Here is an 18,583-nt window from a genome sequence, read left to right as displayed (position 1 = left end):
AACATGTACACAGATCATCAACACGTTGGGTATAATATCACAAGACAATCTTCTCACTTTAGTGTGCATTCAAGTTATCTAGGGATTTCATTAAAATGCAGATTCCGATTCAGGAGTTCTGGGGTGGAACCCAACAGTGTATTTCTAATAAGTTCTTGGTAATGCTGATGCTGCGGTCCACAGACCACACTTTGGATAGCAAAGCAATCCCTTTTTAACTTCCTTTAGTAGAACACCACAGGCAAAGTATACAAATAATTAGAAGGTCCTCTTTCTCTAAGTTTATGTTCAGTCATAAGGAAAATGAATAATAAATGTTCTCAGGGAAAACTCTTCCTTGTTATTAAACTGACTCTTTCTTTTTTTTTTGTCTCACTCTGTCGCCTGGGCTGGAGTGCAGTGGCATACTCACAGTCACTCCAGTGTCGACCTTCCGCCTCATCCTTCCAAATAGCCAGAACTACAGGTGTACACTACCATGCCCAGCTAATTTTTTATTTATTGTAGAGACAAGGTCTCGCCAAATTGCCCGAGCTGGTCTCGAACCCATGGGCTCAGGCAATCCATTTGCCTCGGCCTCCCATAGTGCTGGGATTACAGGATGAGCCGAGTCCAGCCAACTCTTTCAATAAGAATTTATTGAGCACCTATGCCAGTCATAGTAGCTATAGCAACCTTTAGTCATCTAGCATTTCTAGAATTAACAGATGATGAAAACACAACTAAAGGCTTCTCTGTATTCTCAGTCATATTGAAAACAAGAGAACATTAGAGAATGACACAAAAATGTATGTTTATGTGCATATGAGGAAGGTGTGGGTAAGCAACTGCATAGGATTCTGAGCCTTCAAGAGGTTCCTATTAAAGCTTATCTCAAGAAGATTTCTCGCTTGCCATCCCCAAATCCCCATCATTTTCCCCAGGTCTGTCTCTTCTGTCTGCACAGTCATAAGAGCTTTAGGTCTCTGAGGCCACCTTCAATTTGCTGGATTATAGCCCATCTCCATCTCTTCCAGTTAGATACTGTGTTAAGTTTAATGAAGAAGCAAGATCACAGAAAGGACTTGGTATATATATATATATATATCACTTACAAATCAGGGGGAAAATAACAGATAATCCCTTCTCTTTCCATTTGTCTAAACCCACATCACTGCCATGGCTTAAAAAGAAAGTTCATCTAGGGCCCATAACATATAACAGTGTCTTCTGGAAGTAAAACAGATAAAGGAAGGACATAGTATTCATAATCATAAGAAGTTTCTGCCTTGCAAAAAGGAGTGAATACTTGGTTCAGCTTCATGGTTACTACCTATTTACTATAAAATTCTAAAGACATGCAAAGCCTCAAAGATAATTTGAAAATCATAATATCCTTAATAATTCATTTGTTCATAAACAGGCAAAAACTGTTGCTTGAGTTATTACAGTATTCTTTTGCCAGAGGCATAAGCTTACCCACATCTACAATTTAGCATGAATTTATTTTGGCATGGACTTCTGAAATTGGGATGGGGATATCAAGAGATGAGGAGCACGTTGCAGTAAGCCAGAGGGTATATCAGCCCAAACAACAAAACTGGGAGATTTTTCTAGGGTGTCAATTTTAACTAAGTTCTAAAGGGAAGGGAAGAAAGGAAATGTTTAATACAACTGATAATGAATTTAAATAATTATTTTACACTAAACTAAACATGGGCTAGGATGCCCAAACATCACTAATTTTAAGATAAAATACTTCACTAAAAAGAAATTTCCTATTTTGGGGGGTCATTTCTTCTCCACCTGTGGGAGAACTGCCAGTGCAACAATCTAAGAATCACTCATATCTTTTCTTTGAAAAGTGTATTTGGAAGATTCATTATTCACCAGTGTAAGGACATATTTCAAAGATAAAATCTTGGGAAATGAGATCAACTTCTAATTAGAATGTTTCAATCCTAAGCAAATTCTTTTGAGAACTGAATGCTCAACGCTGAACATCTTGAATTTGAATAAATGATATAACAATAACTCAAGGACAAATTTACTTCACAAACGTAATCACTGGACAAAATTTTGGATTGTCTAAGGATATACTTTACAAAATAGTTAAACAAAATGTTAGAAAAGAGAGGAAGACTGCTGTAATCAGAGCCTATGTGCTACAGTCCTTCTTCCATTAATCTTATTCAGAAACTAAGAATATAGAGTCAATTTCAGAACAATTTTCATACTTTATATAGTGAAAGCCTTAGAAAATCTAAAATGATTTAATATTGTACTTTTCATTATAATAAGAATCCCAACCTCAATCTTCCCAACTCAAGAAGAAAATACAGAGAAGGCAATCTGGGAAGGAAGGGGAGTTAGCGTGAATTTCTGGTTTTTCAAGACAGAGAGATCCAGATACTTACAAGGCATGGCATGATATATGCTTGGCCAATACTGTCCGCTGTCCCTCTTTAACCAAACACGAACTGTCCTATAACAGAAGAAAATGTGTGCATGAAATCACATTATTTTTAGCCATGAGAAAACGTTGACACACAGAAAACAAATCTCTTAATATTTTATATATGTATTATCTTAACGACACATAATATATGTATACATATATATGCCTACTCATATTTATACTTACATATGCATACCACAAATATCTCTCTAAAGAGCCTATATTCCTTCTATTTAAGGCTTCTGTAAACTTGGAATCACATATGAACGTAAACTTGGAATTACGTATGCATAGCCACAAGTTACGATGAAATGATATGTAATGATACCACTACAGACACATACAAAACTGAGTCTTTTTGGTCAACTATCCTAATTTGTGAGATGAACAAATACAATGGTAAATAACTTGTAAAAAATAACTCTATATAGTACTCACATTCACTCTTAAGTTCTTTTTATAATACATGCTAATCCAACATTGTAATATTGATTATTACCTTAATAGGAAGCAATACAGGAATGACATCACAGAACATGATACAGTAGGATTCTCCAAGCATTAGTTTCTCCACTAAATCAACTACTGAGTTGGCAAGAAGTGTCAGTCCCAGCCCCATAGCAGACAGCCATGGCGACTGTTGTTCATGTTTCTAGAGAGGCCGGCTTGTACCAGGGTGGGAACATTGTTCTCCACAATTTGTAGGAGGGGTGTGTTTTGATTTGCCTGGCTGGAGCAAAGGCTGGCTACTGTTTCAAAACCCCTAGGGCTGAGGGCTTCCATAGCAATGTCTTTCAAAAAGAATTAGAGACAGAAGCTTTCTTTTTCCCTTATTGGATCCAGGTGTTTAAAGAAATCACTGGTAGACCTCAGAAATAACAGAACAGAGATTTCAGTGATCCCAGACAACAAGGAATATAGTCTTTGCAAAAATAGTTTGATAAAGTCACTAAACAAAGGATAACTACAGCATTCAACAAGAACAGCAATCCCTGGAGATGGAGAATATTATTTCCTGAATTATTTTATTACAATATTCAAAATGTTTAGCTCAACATAAAAAGTATACAAACAGGAAAATATGACCCATTCACAGAAAAAAGAAAAAGAAACTGACCTAAACTATTTATGAAGAAGCTCAAACATTGGACAAAGACTTTAACTGTCTTAGACAAAGAACTAAAGGAAATCAGGATAATGTATGAAGAAATGGGGAATATCAATAAAAACACAAATTATAGAAAGGAATCAAACAGAAATTCTAGAGCTAAAAAGTACTATAGCAGAAGTGAAAAATTCAATAGCGAGGTACAACAGCAGGTTTGAGCAGTCAGAAAAAAGAATCAGCAAACTTGAGGATAGGGCAATTGAAATTACCCAGTTTAAGAAAAAGGAAAAAAAAAAATTAACAAAGCCTAAGAGACCTATGGAATATCATAAAGTACACCAACATACGCAATACAAGATTCCTATAGCTAAGAGAGATATTTGGCTGAACTATCCTTCAGAATGAAGGCAAAATTAAGACATTCCCACGTAAACAAAAGCTAATAAAATGCATCACTAGTAGATCTTCCTTACAAGAAGTATTAAAAAGAATTGTTCCAGCTGAAACAAAAGGACACTAGATGGTAACTTGAAGCCATACAAAAAATAATGATTACTGGGTAAGGGTCACTACATAGGTAAATATAAAAGCTAATGTTACTGTACATTTGGTTTATAATTCCTTTTTTGTTTCTTACATGAATTAAAAGGTGCAGAAAACAAGAATTTTGAGTCTATGTTAATGGGCACACAATGTATAAAGGTGTCATTTGTGACAACAAAAAACACAGGGGCAGAGTTAATGTACACTACTGAAACTAAGTTGGTATTAATTCAAACTACAATGTATACATTTGAAATGCATACGGAAGAGAAAATACAGGTATACAGAAGGGAAAATTTAGGAAATAAAAATAGTACATGAGGGGAAAAAAATCAAACATAAAAGAAGGCAACAGAAGGAACTGAGGAACAAAAAAAGATTTAAGACATATAAAAAATAATAAATAGACTATAATTCCAGCAATTTGGGAGGTCAAGGTGTGGGGATTGCCTGAGCCCACAGGTTCAAGAACGGCCTAGGCAACTTGGTGAGACCTCATCTCTACAATAGATGAAAAATTAGCGTGCGCCTGCAGATCTGGCTACTTGGAATACTGAGGTGAAAGGATCACCTGAGTCTAGCAGGTCGATGCTGGGGTGACCATGAGCGTGCCACTGCACTCCAGCCTGGGCAACAGAGTGAGACTCCAACTCAAATAAATAGATAGATAGATAGCAAAATGGCAAAAGTCTTTCCTTATCAATAGTCACTTTAAACATAAATAAATTAAACTCACAAATTAAAAGTCAGAGATTGGCAGAATGAATTTTTAAAAACACAATCCCACTTTACACTACTTAAATATGACTCACTTTACACTCAAAGACACAAATACATTGAAAAAGAAATAACAAAAAAGGAAAATACTATTTGGTATTCCATTCAAACAGCAACCGAATGAGAGCTGGATAGCAGTATATAGTATATATAGCTGAATAGCTACACTAATAACAGATAAAATAGATTTTAAGTAAAAATTGCTACAAAAGACAAAGAAGGACATTATGTATTGACAAAAGGGCCAATTAATCAAGAAAATATAACTACTGCAAATATATGTGCAAAGAACAGAGCCCCAAAATATATAAACCAAGCACTGACAAAATTAAAGGGAGAAATAGACAATCCTACAGTAACAGCTGGAGATTTTAAGACACCACTTTCAATAAGGAATAGAACATTTAGACAGAAGATCAATAAGGAAATAGAAGACTTAAACAACACTATAAAGCCACTAGATCTAACAAGCATATACAGAACACTACAGAAGACTATACATTCTTCTGAAGTACACATGGAATATTCTCCAGAATAGATCAGTGGTTACGCTATAAAACAATTTTCAACACATTTTAAGACTAAAATCAAACCAAGTATCTTCTCCAACCACACTGGAATGAGGCTAAAATCAATAACAAGGAAAACTGGGGGTAAAATCCTCAAAATGTAGACATTAAATAGCATACTCTTAAACCACAAAGTGTCAAAGAAGATATCACTAGGAAAGTTAGAAAATACTTTAAGCCCGGGCTCGGTGGCTCAGCCTGTAATCCCGCCCCTTTGGGAGGCTTGGGGAGTGGATTGTCCGACCCCGCGGGTTCGAGACCCGCCTGGGCAGGCGAGACCTCATCTCTACAATAAACCAAAAACTCAGCCGGGCATGGTAGCGCGCGCCTGTAGTTCCGGCTACTCGGAAGGCTGAGGCGGAAGGATTGCCGGAGCCCAGCGGGTCGAGGCTGCGGTGGCTGGGAGAGGCCACTGCACTCCAGTCTGGGCGACAGAGTGAGACTCCAACTCAAAAAAAAAAAAAAAAAAGGAAATACTTTAAGATGAATGAAAATGAAAGCACAACATACCAAAACTTATAAGAAACAATGACAACTATGCTCAGAGAGAAATGTGTAACTGTAAATGCCTACATTAAAAAAGATCACAAATCAACAAACTAATTTTATGCCTTAAAGAACTAGAAAAAGAAGAACAAATTAAACTCTAAGCCAGAATAAACAAAAATTAGAGCAGAAAAAAACAAAATAGAGGATAGAAAAATAATAGAAGCCGAGCTCAGTGGCTCAGCCTGTAATCCTGTGCCTTGGGAGGGTGAGGTGAGTGGATTGCCTGAGCCCGCGGGTTCGAGACCTGCCTGGGCAACTTGGCGAGACCTCATCTCTACAATAAAACAAAAAAAAAATTAGCCGGGTGTGGTAGCGCGTGCCTGTAGTTCCAGCTACTTGGAAGGCTGAGGCGGAAGGATCGCCTGAGCCCAGCCGGTCGAGGCTGCGGTGGCCAGGAGCAGCCACTGCACTCCAGTCTGGGCCACAGAGTGACACTCCAACTCAAAAAAATAAATTAATTAATAATAATAATAATAATAGAGAATCAATTAAGCCAGAAGTTAGTTATTTGAAAAGATCAACAAAAGTAACAAACATTTAGCTAAATAGAAATTTAAGGGATTATAATAGAATACTTATATGCCAGCCAATTAGATAATCTAGAACAAACAGTCTATCAAAAGTGAAAACCAGATGGCTTCACTGAGATCAACCAAACACTTCAAAAGGAGAATTAACAATTCTATTCAAACTTTAAAAAAATAGAAAAGGAAGAAACACTTCATATCATATTTTATGAAAGCTAGACAAAAAATGCCACAAGAAAACTATAGAGTTAAATATTTATGAATATTAATGAAAGCTTCTCAACCAAACACCAGAAAACTAGATTCAACAACACATTAAAAGGAGTATACACCATGACCAAGTGGGATTTATCCCAGGAATGTGAGGATAGTTCAATACAAGAAAATCAATCAATGTCATAAAGCACATTAACAGAATAAACACACACACATACACACACACACACACACACACACACACACACACACACACACCACTATCATCTCAACAGACACAAAAAATGCATTTGACAAAATACAACAACCTTTCATGAAAAAAGCCCTCAACGTACTAGGAATAGAAGGAAACGTCCTTAACCTAATAAAGGACATTCATGAGAAATTCACAGTTAACATCATACTCAATAAAAAGTGAAAACTTTCCTAAAATCAGAAATAACGATGCCCACTTTCATCACTGCTATTCTACATTATTAGAAATCTTAGCCAGAGCAATTAGGTAAATAAAACAAATAAAAGGCATCCAAATTGAAAAGGAAGACATAAAACTATTTCTATTTGTACATGGCATGATTCTATATATAGAAAATACTAGCGAATCCACACAAGAAAAAACTACTAAAGCTAATAAATAAATTAAGCAAAGAGCAGCAAACAAAAACCAGATGTTTCTAATAGCAACACTCATTTCTAAAGAAATTACTGCCTCCAAAACATTTTACAAATACACTGTAATCTTGACAATACCCTATTAAATACAGCTCTCTTCACTAAATATACTGCCTTCCTTATACCTACTTATATTAAAGGTAACTGATAACTTTTACATCTAAAAACAGAAGTAAAGTATATAAAAATATCTATTCTCTTAACTCCAATTGCAGCTTTATTGATTTTTTTAAATAATTTTAAAATATTTACTTATATTTAAATTTTATTATGGTACAAACATACATAAAATGTATCACCTTAACCACTTTTAACAGTATAGTACAATAGTGTTAACTATACGCACAGTGTTGTACGACAGGTCTCTAGAACTTTTTACATTGCAAAACTGAAGCTCTATATCCATGGAACAACTCCATTCCCCACTCTCAACACATAGCAAGCACCATTTTATTTTCTGTAATTTAAAGTTAGACAATTTAGATACCCATATTAGGAAGAATCATACACCATTTGTCTTTTTGTGACTGGTTTATTTCACTTGAGGTATAATAATACCTCAAGGTTCATGTATGTTGTAGTGTGTGACAAGATTTTCTTTTATTTACAGAGTGAATAATATTTCATTGTATTTATAGACCACATTTTCTTTATCTATTTAGCCACCAATAGACATTTGGTTTGTTTCTACATATTGTCCACTGTGAACAATGCTGTAATAAACATGAGTGTACAAATATACTTTAGAGATTGTTTTCAACTCCTTTAGATATACACTCAGAAGTAGGCTTGTCCAATAGCAGTTTTTAAAAAAAGGTACTGGATCCTCGAGATCAAAAGTACAATTTGGATGGTTAGGAATTTCCTAAATAAATGTAACTTTCACCACACAAAGCATTAGAAGTTTTAAATTTTCTGAAAATTGTATTTTTAATGCAACACTAAAAGCTTGTAATAGTAAGTGAAAACATTTTTCCTTGAATAAAATTTTCAGACAATAACAACTGTGATTAAGAGTTATATTAAGACAGTAGAGGTCAGTGTTTTGGGGAAGCAAAAAGCCTGAATGCTGAAATGCCATTCACCCACACACAAAGCCCTGAGGTTGCAGGAACAGGACAGGGCCAAAGCCATCCTGCGTGTCCTGGTTTTTCTCCTCCAAGCTCCCTGCACTACGCAGAATCAGACACTGGAAGAGCTGGAAGAGCAGCATTGCTCATCTCAAAAACAATAAGATGAGGAACCCTACAATGGGCCTCGAGCAGCAGCTGGGCTTTGGACACAGCTGCTCAGATATCCACAGGTAAAAATTATTTGTAAATATGAGCCCTTATTCTTTAATCCTAAGAGAAAAAAATGTTCCTATTTTAAAGGTTAAAACAACTGTTAGATATGTTGTGGCATTTATAAACACTTAACTGTGATCAGTACTGGTCTGCTCCTTGACTGGGCTGTAAATGAAACCAGAGAAGGAACCACATTTTACCATACTTGACATCTGCTCAAAGCCAAGCACTATGCCAACCTCAAAACTGGAGTTCACTGTTTGTGGTAATATCAAAAGAATCAAGTCAAAAATCCATCCCCATAGCCACAGCCAGCACCATCCATCTGTCCAGTTTCAAGAAGTCCTCGGATTGCACCTGGATAGAGGTCTGGTACAGAAAGGCTTCAGGAAGCTGAGCTCATACCAAGAAGTCTGCACACTGTGCTGGGTAAGATGATGGGAAGGAGCGGTAAATACTTAATTGCACAGCTCCAGCCCCGGAGAGTACCCTAAAAAATTAGGGAAGAACAAGGCATTCCCACCTTGCTTCCCATCTCACCCCAACTCCCTTCAAAAGACCAAATCCAGTGCCTGCCTTAGCTACAACCTTAACTAGGACAGGTGCGACCTCCTGAGGGACAGCCCTCAGCCCACTAGCCAGTATGATCACGCAGAGGAGTCCTGACACAAACATTTGACCAAGCAGGGAGTCACACTGCTCCTTCTTAGAGATCCTACATTTTTTAGTTTGTGACTGACTTTCTTGTTTTATTTTATTTATTTATTTTTTGAGTTGGAGTCTCACTCCCTCGCCCAGACTGGAGGGCAGTGACCGCTCCCGGCCACTGCAGCCTTGACCTGCTGGGCTCCGGCAATCCTTCCGCCTCAGTCTTCCAAGTAGCCGGAACTACAGGCAAGCGCCACCATGCCAGGCTAATTTTTGATTTATTGTAGAGATGAGGTCTCACCAAGTTGCCCAGGCGGGTCTCGAACCTGCGGGCTCAGGCAATCCACTCTCCTCGGCCCTCCCAAAGCACTGGGATTACAGGCTGAGCCACTGAGCCTGGCCTCTAGATTTTTTATAATGCCTAAAACAATATAAATGCCATGTAATTAGTTACACTGTATTGTTTAGGAAATAATGATAGGGGGAAAAGTCTGTTCATGTTCAGATGGATACAACCATCTTTTATCACCCCATCAAATTATTTTCCACGGAGGTTGGTTGAATCCAAGGATGTGGAAGCCACAGGTATGAAGGGCCAAAGGTATATGGTCAAGCACTACACCAGGTCCATTCTCCGCTATCCTAGCCTGGAAAATATACCCCTTGTTCTGCAATCTAGCAATCTTTAGGAGTCTGCTAAATAGAGATAATGACCAACAGGGACTGGAACAACTTGGATTTTCCAAGACTATCAAAATTTAGAAGTTAGGAATTCTCCCCCACTGTCCCACAAGCACACTTAACACATTTATTGATTAACCGATTCATTAATTCAGTTGACAAACATGTATTAAACACCTACTAGGTACTAGTATGTGAAACTCACTGAAACCACAAAGACAAACAGTGCTACCTCTGTTGTCAGGAAACACAATCTACTGGAGGAGACCAGTCACAGACATTCCAACACAGCAAGGTAAGAGCTAAGGTCATAGGAGCATGCAGGGGCATCTAAGTGTGACTGATGAGCCCAGGCTGAGGTGGTGTCACACAAAGCTTCTCAGAGATGAGGGTGTCTGCAGTGCAGGATGAACAGGCGTTTGGCAGCAGCAAGTGGACAGGAAGAGGGAGCATGCTCCTGGTAGAGGAGCAGGGAGGTGAGAGTGAGAAACAAGCTGGGACAAAGGAGCAGGCAGAAGGCCACTGAGGGCTGCAGATAAGGAGCCGGCACAAAGCCACACTTGTTTTTGTTTGTTGGGGGAAGCCTGGAAAAGGTCTGGCTACCCTGAAGTAACTAGTTTAGAAAAGGTGGGCAGTAAACCAGACAAAAAGAGAGACGAGGACAGTCTTGAGAGTATTCAGAAAGCACAAGCGTCAGTGCTGGGGGCTGCCTGGATGTGGGGTGCCACGTGAATGGTGGTGCCATTCAGCAATATGTGTTTTTTATGGAGTTCATCTTGAATAGGCTGAGTGTGGGGACAATTCAGTTAGGGCTTTTGCAGGGTGGTCAACCTGGATTTCCAAATTAAGATTTGGAAGTCACTAGCATATAAGTAATAGCTATCAGAGAATAAGAAGAAAACAGGACCAACAACAAAGACAAACCCCTAAACAACACCAGTATTAAGAGATGTAGAAAAGAAAAACATCTGCAGAGACTTTAGAGTGGGCCAGCCAAGAGGTGGAAGAAAATCTTTCTTTACTTCCCAGATACAGAGTGTGTCCTGAATTTTGGTCCAGAAAATAAGGTCATCATACTCATACCTAAGAACTGAACCAAATTCACAGTGGAAACATGCCTACGATAAAATACTATCTATATAGGTCACTTTTCTGAGAGAAAAGAGAAGGTTGGGGGTGGCAACAAACAGTTACCACAGGTTGCTAAGCTACTGAATAAAATAAGACGGGGCGTCCACCCATGTTGAAATCCAGGCTTTTTAAAATGTGCCCTAGAATGATGCAACCTTCATTAGTTACCATAGCAATGAGTTTCATTTCCCAGGGGACAATTGTTATTTTTGCCACCACTGAAGTAACTTGGGGTAGGGGGTAGGGGAAGTGAATCCCACTGTGTTTTGAAGACCCTGAATTTCCAAGGAATATTTTTCTACTAGATCACACACTGCAGCAGCAATACAAACAGAAGGAAGGCAGCCTCTGGCGATTTGCAAAGTAATAGAAAAACTTTGAGCAACAGGAAGTTGTCAATGTCTTTTGGTAGTTTTTACAGTCACTTGTTGGGGGGAGTGGAAGGCTTCTGATGCAGAGAATGTTGCAGAGATTCTTGGAAAACACAGGAACATAGAAAACAACTGAAAGATTTTTAAAAAAGCTTATTCCTTTATGATTATTAAATTTCTCCGATTATTTGTAATAAGAACACCCTGAGAGGTTCCCAGCAAATGTATTCTGATCACATATAGTAAATAAACTAATACCCAGTCTTCTACAATGCACCATGTATCTCTTTGTATCCAGGGTTTCTCCATGATAGACAGAAGCTACTGTGTGGAAACTGCGAGTGAACTACGGCAGTAGAGGTTGCAACCACAGGGGCTCAAGCTGGGTGCTGTCCAGCCTCAGTTCCCTCTGCCAAGCAGTGCAGCCCCTCACATTAGGGACCCTGCTGCAATGGACCTAAACAACTTTGCTGAATCACAGACACCTGGATTTTTTCTCCTAGCTGTAGCAACCCAGCAATCAACAGCTAGAGAAGAGGTGTGGCTGTTTTGTATTTCAACACCTTGGGCCTTCAGTGGCCTTCCTTGCTTCAAAACATTCAGTCTTCAGTCATTCACAGTCATGTGTCTCAGCGAAGTGTGCTTGTCACAGCCGTCTCCACTCGGCACTAGAACCAGCTGGGTCATTTCTCTTAATCCAAAGGTGCAAAATCCTTCACAATTTAGAATTTTAAAAACCATAGTCAAGTGACAATATTTTCAGTGTTTTTAAACATCTATAAAATGAAGATTCAACATTAAGATCAAATGGCTCAATACACCAGGTGAGAAATTACAAACACAAAATACCTGGAAATTACTGTGTTTATCAGTCAGTAGTAAGAGCACTGAGAGAAGAAATTGAATGAAGCCCCTAAGGCCTTACTTCTGAAGTTTTTCTGTATCTGCAAATAGTGTCCTTGCATTGTATACTTGCTTCTGTATGTTTTGTTTCCTTCGTAATTTAATTCTTAGTGGCTAATGCTTGAGCACAGTTTCCTGTGGGTGCATAGTTGTGGGTTTAACACTTTCCAGACTCACTCTGTCTCTCACCAGTGCCATATGCATATCCACTTTCCCTTATAAGCATTACTCCCCTCTGAAACCTTCAGGACTCCCCAGGCAAAACTAAGCACCAGGATCACACTGTACCTTGCACAGGCCTACGTTAGGACATGCCACATTAGTCATCAATGCTCGTTAGCAAGTCCTTCCCATGACACAATGAATTCTTTGAGGACTTAAAAAAAATTTTATCTTTGAATATTTTTATCTTTGATTTTTAAATGCTCACAATATTTTTAATTTTGTTCACACAGTACTTAGCATAGAGGAGCTGCTTTTTAAAAAGGTCATATAAATACAGAAAAGAAAGAAGAAAGAACAGGATGTAAAGTGAAGAGAAAAGTGAACACTGTCCACACACTGATGAGGAGGAACCTCTAAGGAAGCACTAGGATCAACAATGTGCCAGAGATATAAGAGGCTGGAACAAGGTCTTAACTATTGCCATCAGAAAGGTCATCTAGTCCTCAGCCAGAGTCCCTCACAGGCAAGAGCAATGTTGAGTACAAGCCTTGAACCGTCAGCCTGAACAATTCAACAATATGAGAGTTTTCATCAATATCAATTGGTAGGAGGATATCATTAGAGGAATAATACAGATTTAAATGTTGTATATTCAAATATTGTGTATCCTGCTCCATACACAGCAGGAGGGCATGGTCTGTGTCATCCTACTCACCGCCATATTCCTAGTGCCTGTTACAGTGGCAGGCATGTGAAAATGCTCAGTAGGAACTTAATGAAATAGTAAACTGAAAGAGCAGTGATTCAGAGGATGCCTCTGGCTGCTACTGTTCTGAATCTATAGATGGATTAACTGCTCTCTTCCAGGGTAGTCATCTTAAAAACACAACAGAGCTGGGGAATGGGAAATAGGGAGTCTGTTTAATGGACACAGAGTTTCTGTTTGGGATAAGGAAAAAATTCTAGAAATGGATAGTGGTGATGGTTGCACAATACTGTGAATGTGCTTAATGCCACTGAATTGTACACTTAGAATCGTTAAATGATAAGTCTTATGTTATATATATCATCACAATATACAACAAATAAAAAGAAACACAACAGAATGACTATTTATCCAAAACTGTAGTCTTCATAGAGTTGCCAAAGACGCAGCAATTAAAGTCAGCTGCCCACAGACTGGCCTTGAAACAGGTCTTTAAGGGGCATTCTGGTTGAGAATGTCATTATTAAAATAAAATCTCAATGGACAAATAAAGCAGATCAGATACAAGTGAAGAGATAATTTATAAATTAGAAAATAAATGACCAGGCACAGTGGTGCCCGTCTGTAATTCCAGCACTTTGGGAGGCTGAGGTGGGAGGACTGCTTGAGTCCAGGAGTTTGAAACTATCCTGGACTCAACAGCAAACAGCAAGACTTTGCATCTACAAAAAAGTTTTTTTAAAAGTTAGTTGGGCATAATGGCGCAACCCTGTAGCCCCTGCTACTCAGGAGGCTGAGGCAGAAGTAACACCTGAGCCCGGAAGATCAAAGCTGCCATGAGCTGTGATCGTACCACTGCACTCTGGGCTGGGTGACAGAGTGAGACCCCCAACTCAAAAAAAATAAAGATAAATGAAAAGCAACCTAGAACAGGGGTCCCCTCGGGCCATGGACTGGCAGCCGTCCGTGGTCTGTCAGCAACCAGGCCGCACAGCAAGCAGGAGGTGAGCGGCAGGCGAGTGATGCTCCTATCAGATCAGTTGTGGTATTAGATTCTCATAGGAGTGAGACTACTATTGTGAACTGTGCATGCAAGGGATCTAGATTGTGCACTTTTTCAGAAAATCTAATGCCTGGTGATCTGAGGTGGAGCTCAGGTGGTGATTAGCAGTGAAGTTTAACTGTACATCCCCTCATTCATGGAAAAATTGTCTTCCACTAATACAGTCCCTGATATTAGAACACGATATTCACAGAGACAAAGATATCCAAAATATTAAGGGTTGACCATGAAGGATAGAGTGAAAAAGATAAGAATGAAAAGGTCTAAAATACATATAACTGGAAAGAATAATAAGAGAATGGGGAAAGACTAACAGTTGAGAGATAATGGCTCATACTCTTACAGAAATTTTGAAAAATGCCAGTCCTAAAATGAAGATAATCAATGACAAGAAATTAGCTCAGATCAGATCAAAAGTTATTTCCCTTCCCAGATGAAATGATCAGACTGATGATAACTGTAACTCAGCTACACTCCTATTTTCCTGATAACTTGGAACATCAGAGAAAGAAAATATTCTCTAGGGATGCATGTGGACTTCATCAAAGAAAAAGAATTCAATCATGCATTAATAGATAATAGCCACTTTTCTTTGCTATGTTCTCATAAGAAACATGGCAAACACACTTTTCAATAACACGTCTTATACCCCAGTGCTGACTAGAAATGCTCCACAAATAAGATGGACCCAAGTTGGGCAGAATATAGTTTTGGAAAATATCTTCCACGAATGAAACTAACGGAGCAAGGCAGAAAACACGTGGTCCAACGATTTTACCTGCCCCACCTCTATCTTTATCTTTCACAAATCACTCCATGGTGATTTATACCCAAGCAAAGCAAAGGTATAATCATCCCCAGTTGATGTGTGAAAGCTCTAACTAGGACTCTAGAGGAATTAAACAATTTGATAAAAGTTATATAGCAACATAGTAGGGAAAGTCACATCAAATACAGCGTGTGAACCTTGATTGGTTACTGCTTTGAATAAATCAACCACTAGAAGATGATTAAATTAGGAAAATTTGAACACATCATATGATATTAAGAAATTATTATTAATTTAATTCTGTGTGAAAATGGCATGGGGTATGCAGAACAAGTTATCCTTTATAAATATATACTGTAGCATTGTCCTTTACAGATATATACTGTAATATTAACAGGTGAAATGATATAGTAACCTAAAATTTGTTTAAAGTCAAATCCCAGCATTGCTAACCAACAAAGGATGAGGGGGAGGTATGTGAAACAAGATTGTCAAAGGTTAATAATTGAAGCTGGTAATGGATAGATTGCTATTTTTGTGTGTTGATATATTTTAAATTGTTTACAATAAGTTGTTTTAAAAAATCTTGACCTCTTGATTCATATCAACAACTGTATGTAAATATATACACTGGCCTCTTCTGGGAACACAAAGAAATTATGAATAGAAAAATAGTGGTGAATATTAATTCAAGCAGTATTAAACACTGGTCATCCACCAATCTGAATTGTTTTTAATATCATTTGTTGGCATTAATAAATAGTTAGCAGATAAACACCCTTTATTTTTACATAACAAACAAATTCTGGGCCTCTAAAATGAATGAACACTCTTGAATAGGTTGTGCTTTTTAAAGCTGGAATAGTTGAAGTCAATCATCTAGGGTATATTCCCAAATGTTTTTTTAAAAATTGGTACACAGTATCCGAATAATCCTGCTAGAATTTTTTTTAAAGCCTCACATCAAATATTCTCAATATAAACACAAATTTTGGTAGCATATGTCAATGATAAAGGAAACAATAGCATATGGACTTCTTTAAAGTTCGCAGTGGATAAAAATGTCTACTTCTGCAGTGCAAACATGTATTTCACTAAAAGATTAAATTCTCCTTACTACTGAAAAACACTAATTGGCATAAAATAATTCAGACTCCATATGAAATAACCTACATTATTTCAAACATCCATCTACTTTTTTTAATGACAAAAAGACAAGTACTGAGTTTCTAGATGGAATCATAAAAACCCTTATAATTCAGCCTATTTTACAAAGTAAGACCATTTCTCACAAATTTTAAATGCATCTGACATGCTGTGTAGGAATACAAAGGAGGTATAAAACAGAAAAATCAAAAAGACAATAATACTACATCTTTACTCTGCCAAGTCAAATAAACTGTACAACAGTAGCTACTGCCCTCTCCAATGCTGCTTGGTAACACTGATGATTTTGAATGAATGGTTGAAAAAAATCTCTTTATCTTGAAAAACCACAGTATACTGATATCCCCTCCTCCTATAACCAACCCTTCTTCCTGTGGGTTTTTGAGATACATAATGTATACTTATGAATGGAAATAAATCCCATAAGTCAAAGTCACATTACCTTTTTTAACCACATTGAGAGTTTCCCATAAGCTTCCACAGAATTGTCATCAATGTTCCCTGATATATCAAAATATGGAGATGGACGTACAATGGTAGAATTCTTTATGTTGGTTGGAGAAAAGTCTATTACTGGAGATAATTCATTATATCTTGGCCTCCCTTAAATCTAAGCCATGCCAACAAAAAAATTTACATGCATGTAAACTCACTAAATGTAATAGAGAAGCCATAGAAATAGAACCTTCTGTTTAACAGACAATCCTTATTTTTATTTTTATGGAAAAAGTGGAGTAAAAACAATCGCTGTAACTAAATTATCTTCAAGAATTCGTCAAACTGCAAAAAGATTCTGAAATGTTTAAGAATTTTGAGCTAAGGATGAAGAGCCCACACAGTCCCTCTGCCAAAGGCCATTCTGCAATGCAAGCATGACATGTAAATCACGGCTCACCATAATATGCATCAGGATCAAGTTAAGTCCTGCAAAAGTAAGAGTTCAGAAAGCTTAGCAGCGCCCAATATTTTTACTAGCCAGCATTCTCCCAAGGAGTTATATATGTAATAAAATGAATGAAATCAGCATTTTCTGACTCACACAGCGTAGTTTTTCATGAATGAGTACTTATGTGTGAAAATGGATTAACTCTCTGATCTCATTTTAATGAGTTTCTCTTTGTCTTTGAGGGACTACACTGCACAGAAGCTCAATCACTCTATAGTCATTTAAATCAATCCATTTAAGAGTTTTAAGAAATGTACTGACTTGCACTTATTTGGGCATACTAAATTCACCAGAATTTAAAATCAGAGCATAATTTAACTAATATGAAGTTACCTCTTCTACCCAGTAGGTTGCTTAAGCCCTGTCAATTCTTCCTCCTTAATAAAACTAAAATCTGCTCTCTCTGCTATTTACACTTCCTTAGTTAACACTCTCACTAATACCCTGGACAGCCTCCTAGCTGGTTTCTTCACTCCTACTTCATCCTTCTCTGACCTCTTCACCCAGTCACTGAAATCATCTTTCTAAAACTCAAACATAATTATGTCTCAACCTTCAAAGATCTGGGAATCAAGTCCAACTCCATGGCCTACCAGGCCCTCCAGCATCTGACTTCTGTCTGCTTCTCTGGTCCTGCCCACCACACCCGATCCCAGTAGCCCAAGGCTGGCCCTATGCCCTCTACTAAACCACTCTTAGTTCTCTAACCCAGTAGCTGCCAAAATTTGGGATTTCATAGGTCAGGAAAAAACAACTAAAAGGATGGTGAGTTAAGTACAGGGTTGCCAACTTTTTATTTGCCAAGAAAAATGATTTCAAACAAAAATAACACCTACATTTTATAAGCATTTCCATTTTACAGAAAGTTAAGAAGAAAAACTTACAATTTTAAAACTTCAATAAATTTTAGAAATAAAAAGCTCGTTGCATTCCTTTTTTTTTTTTTTGTAATTTCACTGCACACTGGTAAGAACATTTGCATAAACTTGTTCAGTGAAACCACTGTCCTGATTCACCATAACTTACTGTCCCTGCCCATGCTGGCCTTCTGCTGAAGCATCTGTTCCTCTCCCACCCCCCGATGTCACCTGTACAACTAGTACATCCTTCAATATTCATCTTATAGGGGAGGGAGGATATTTTCAAAATTTAATGTGCATAATAACCAGGGGATCATGTTAAGATATAGAGACTAGTCACAAGTATTTTGTGACTTCCTAGAAGTTTTATGGCTTTATGTTCATTGTGATGCTTTATGTTCATTTTTGTATGGGGTCTGAGGGATGGACCAAAGGTCATTTTTTCACATGTGGATATCCAATCGTTCCAGTACCATCTGCTGAAAAGAC

General features: G+C 37.7%; 1 protein-coding gene across 1 annotated transcript in view; it reads right to left on the bottom strand.

The window, feature by feature from the left end:
• The window catches only part of WDFY2 (WD repeat and FYVE domain containing 2), a 161,069-nt gene that overhangs the window by 91,589 nt on the left and 50,897 nt on the right, over positions 1–18,583 (bottom strand). Inside the window, exon 3 of the mRNA XM_008066095.2 lies at positions 2,397–2,464. Within this exon, the coding sequence (XP_008064286.1) occupies positions 2,397–2,464 (68 nt within the window). The remainder of the gene's footprint in view (positions 1–2,396; positions 2,465–18,583) is intronic.

This window comes from Carlito syrichta, unplaced genomic scaffold, assembly GCF_000164805.1.
Source record: "Carlito syrichta isolate Samal-C Ts95f unplaced genomic scaffold, Tarsius_syrichta-2.0.1 Scaffold308842, whole genome shotgun sequence".
Classification (NCBI taxonomy): Eukaryota; Metazoa; Chordata; class Mammalia; order Primates; family Tarsiidae; genus Carlito; species Carlito syrichta.
Note: the sequence above shows the minus strand (reverse complement) of the source record. Positions and strands in the feature narration are given on the sequence as shown.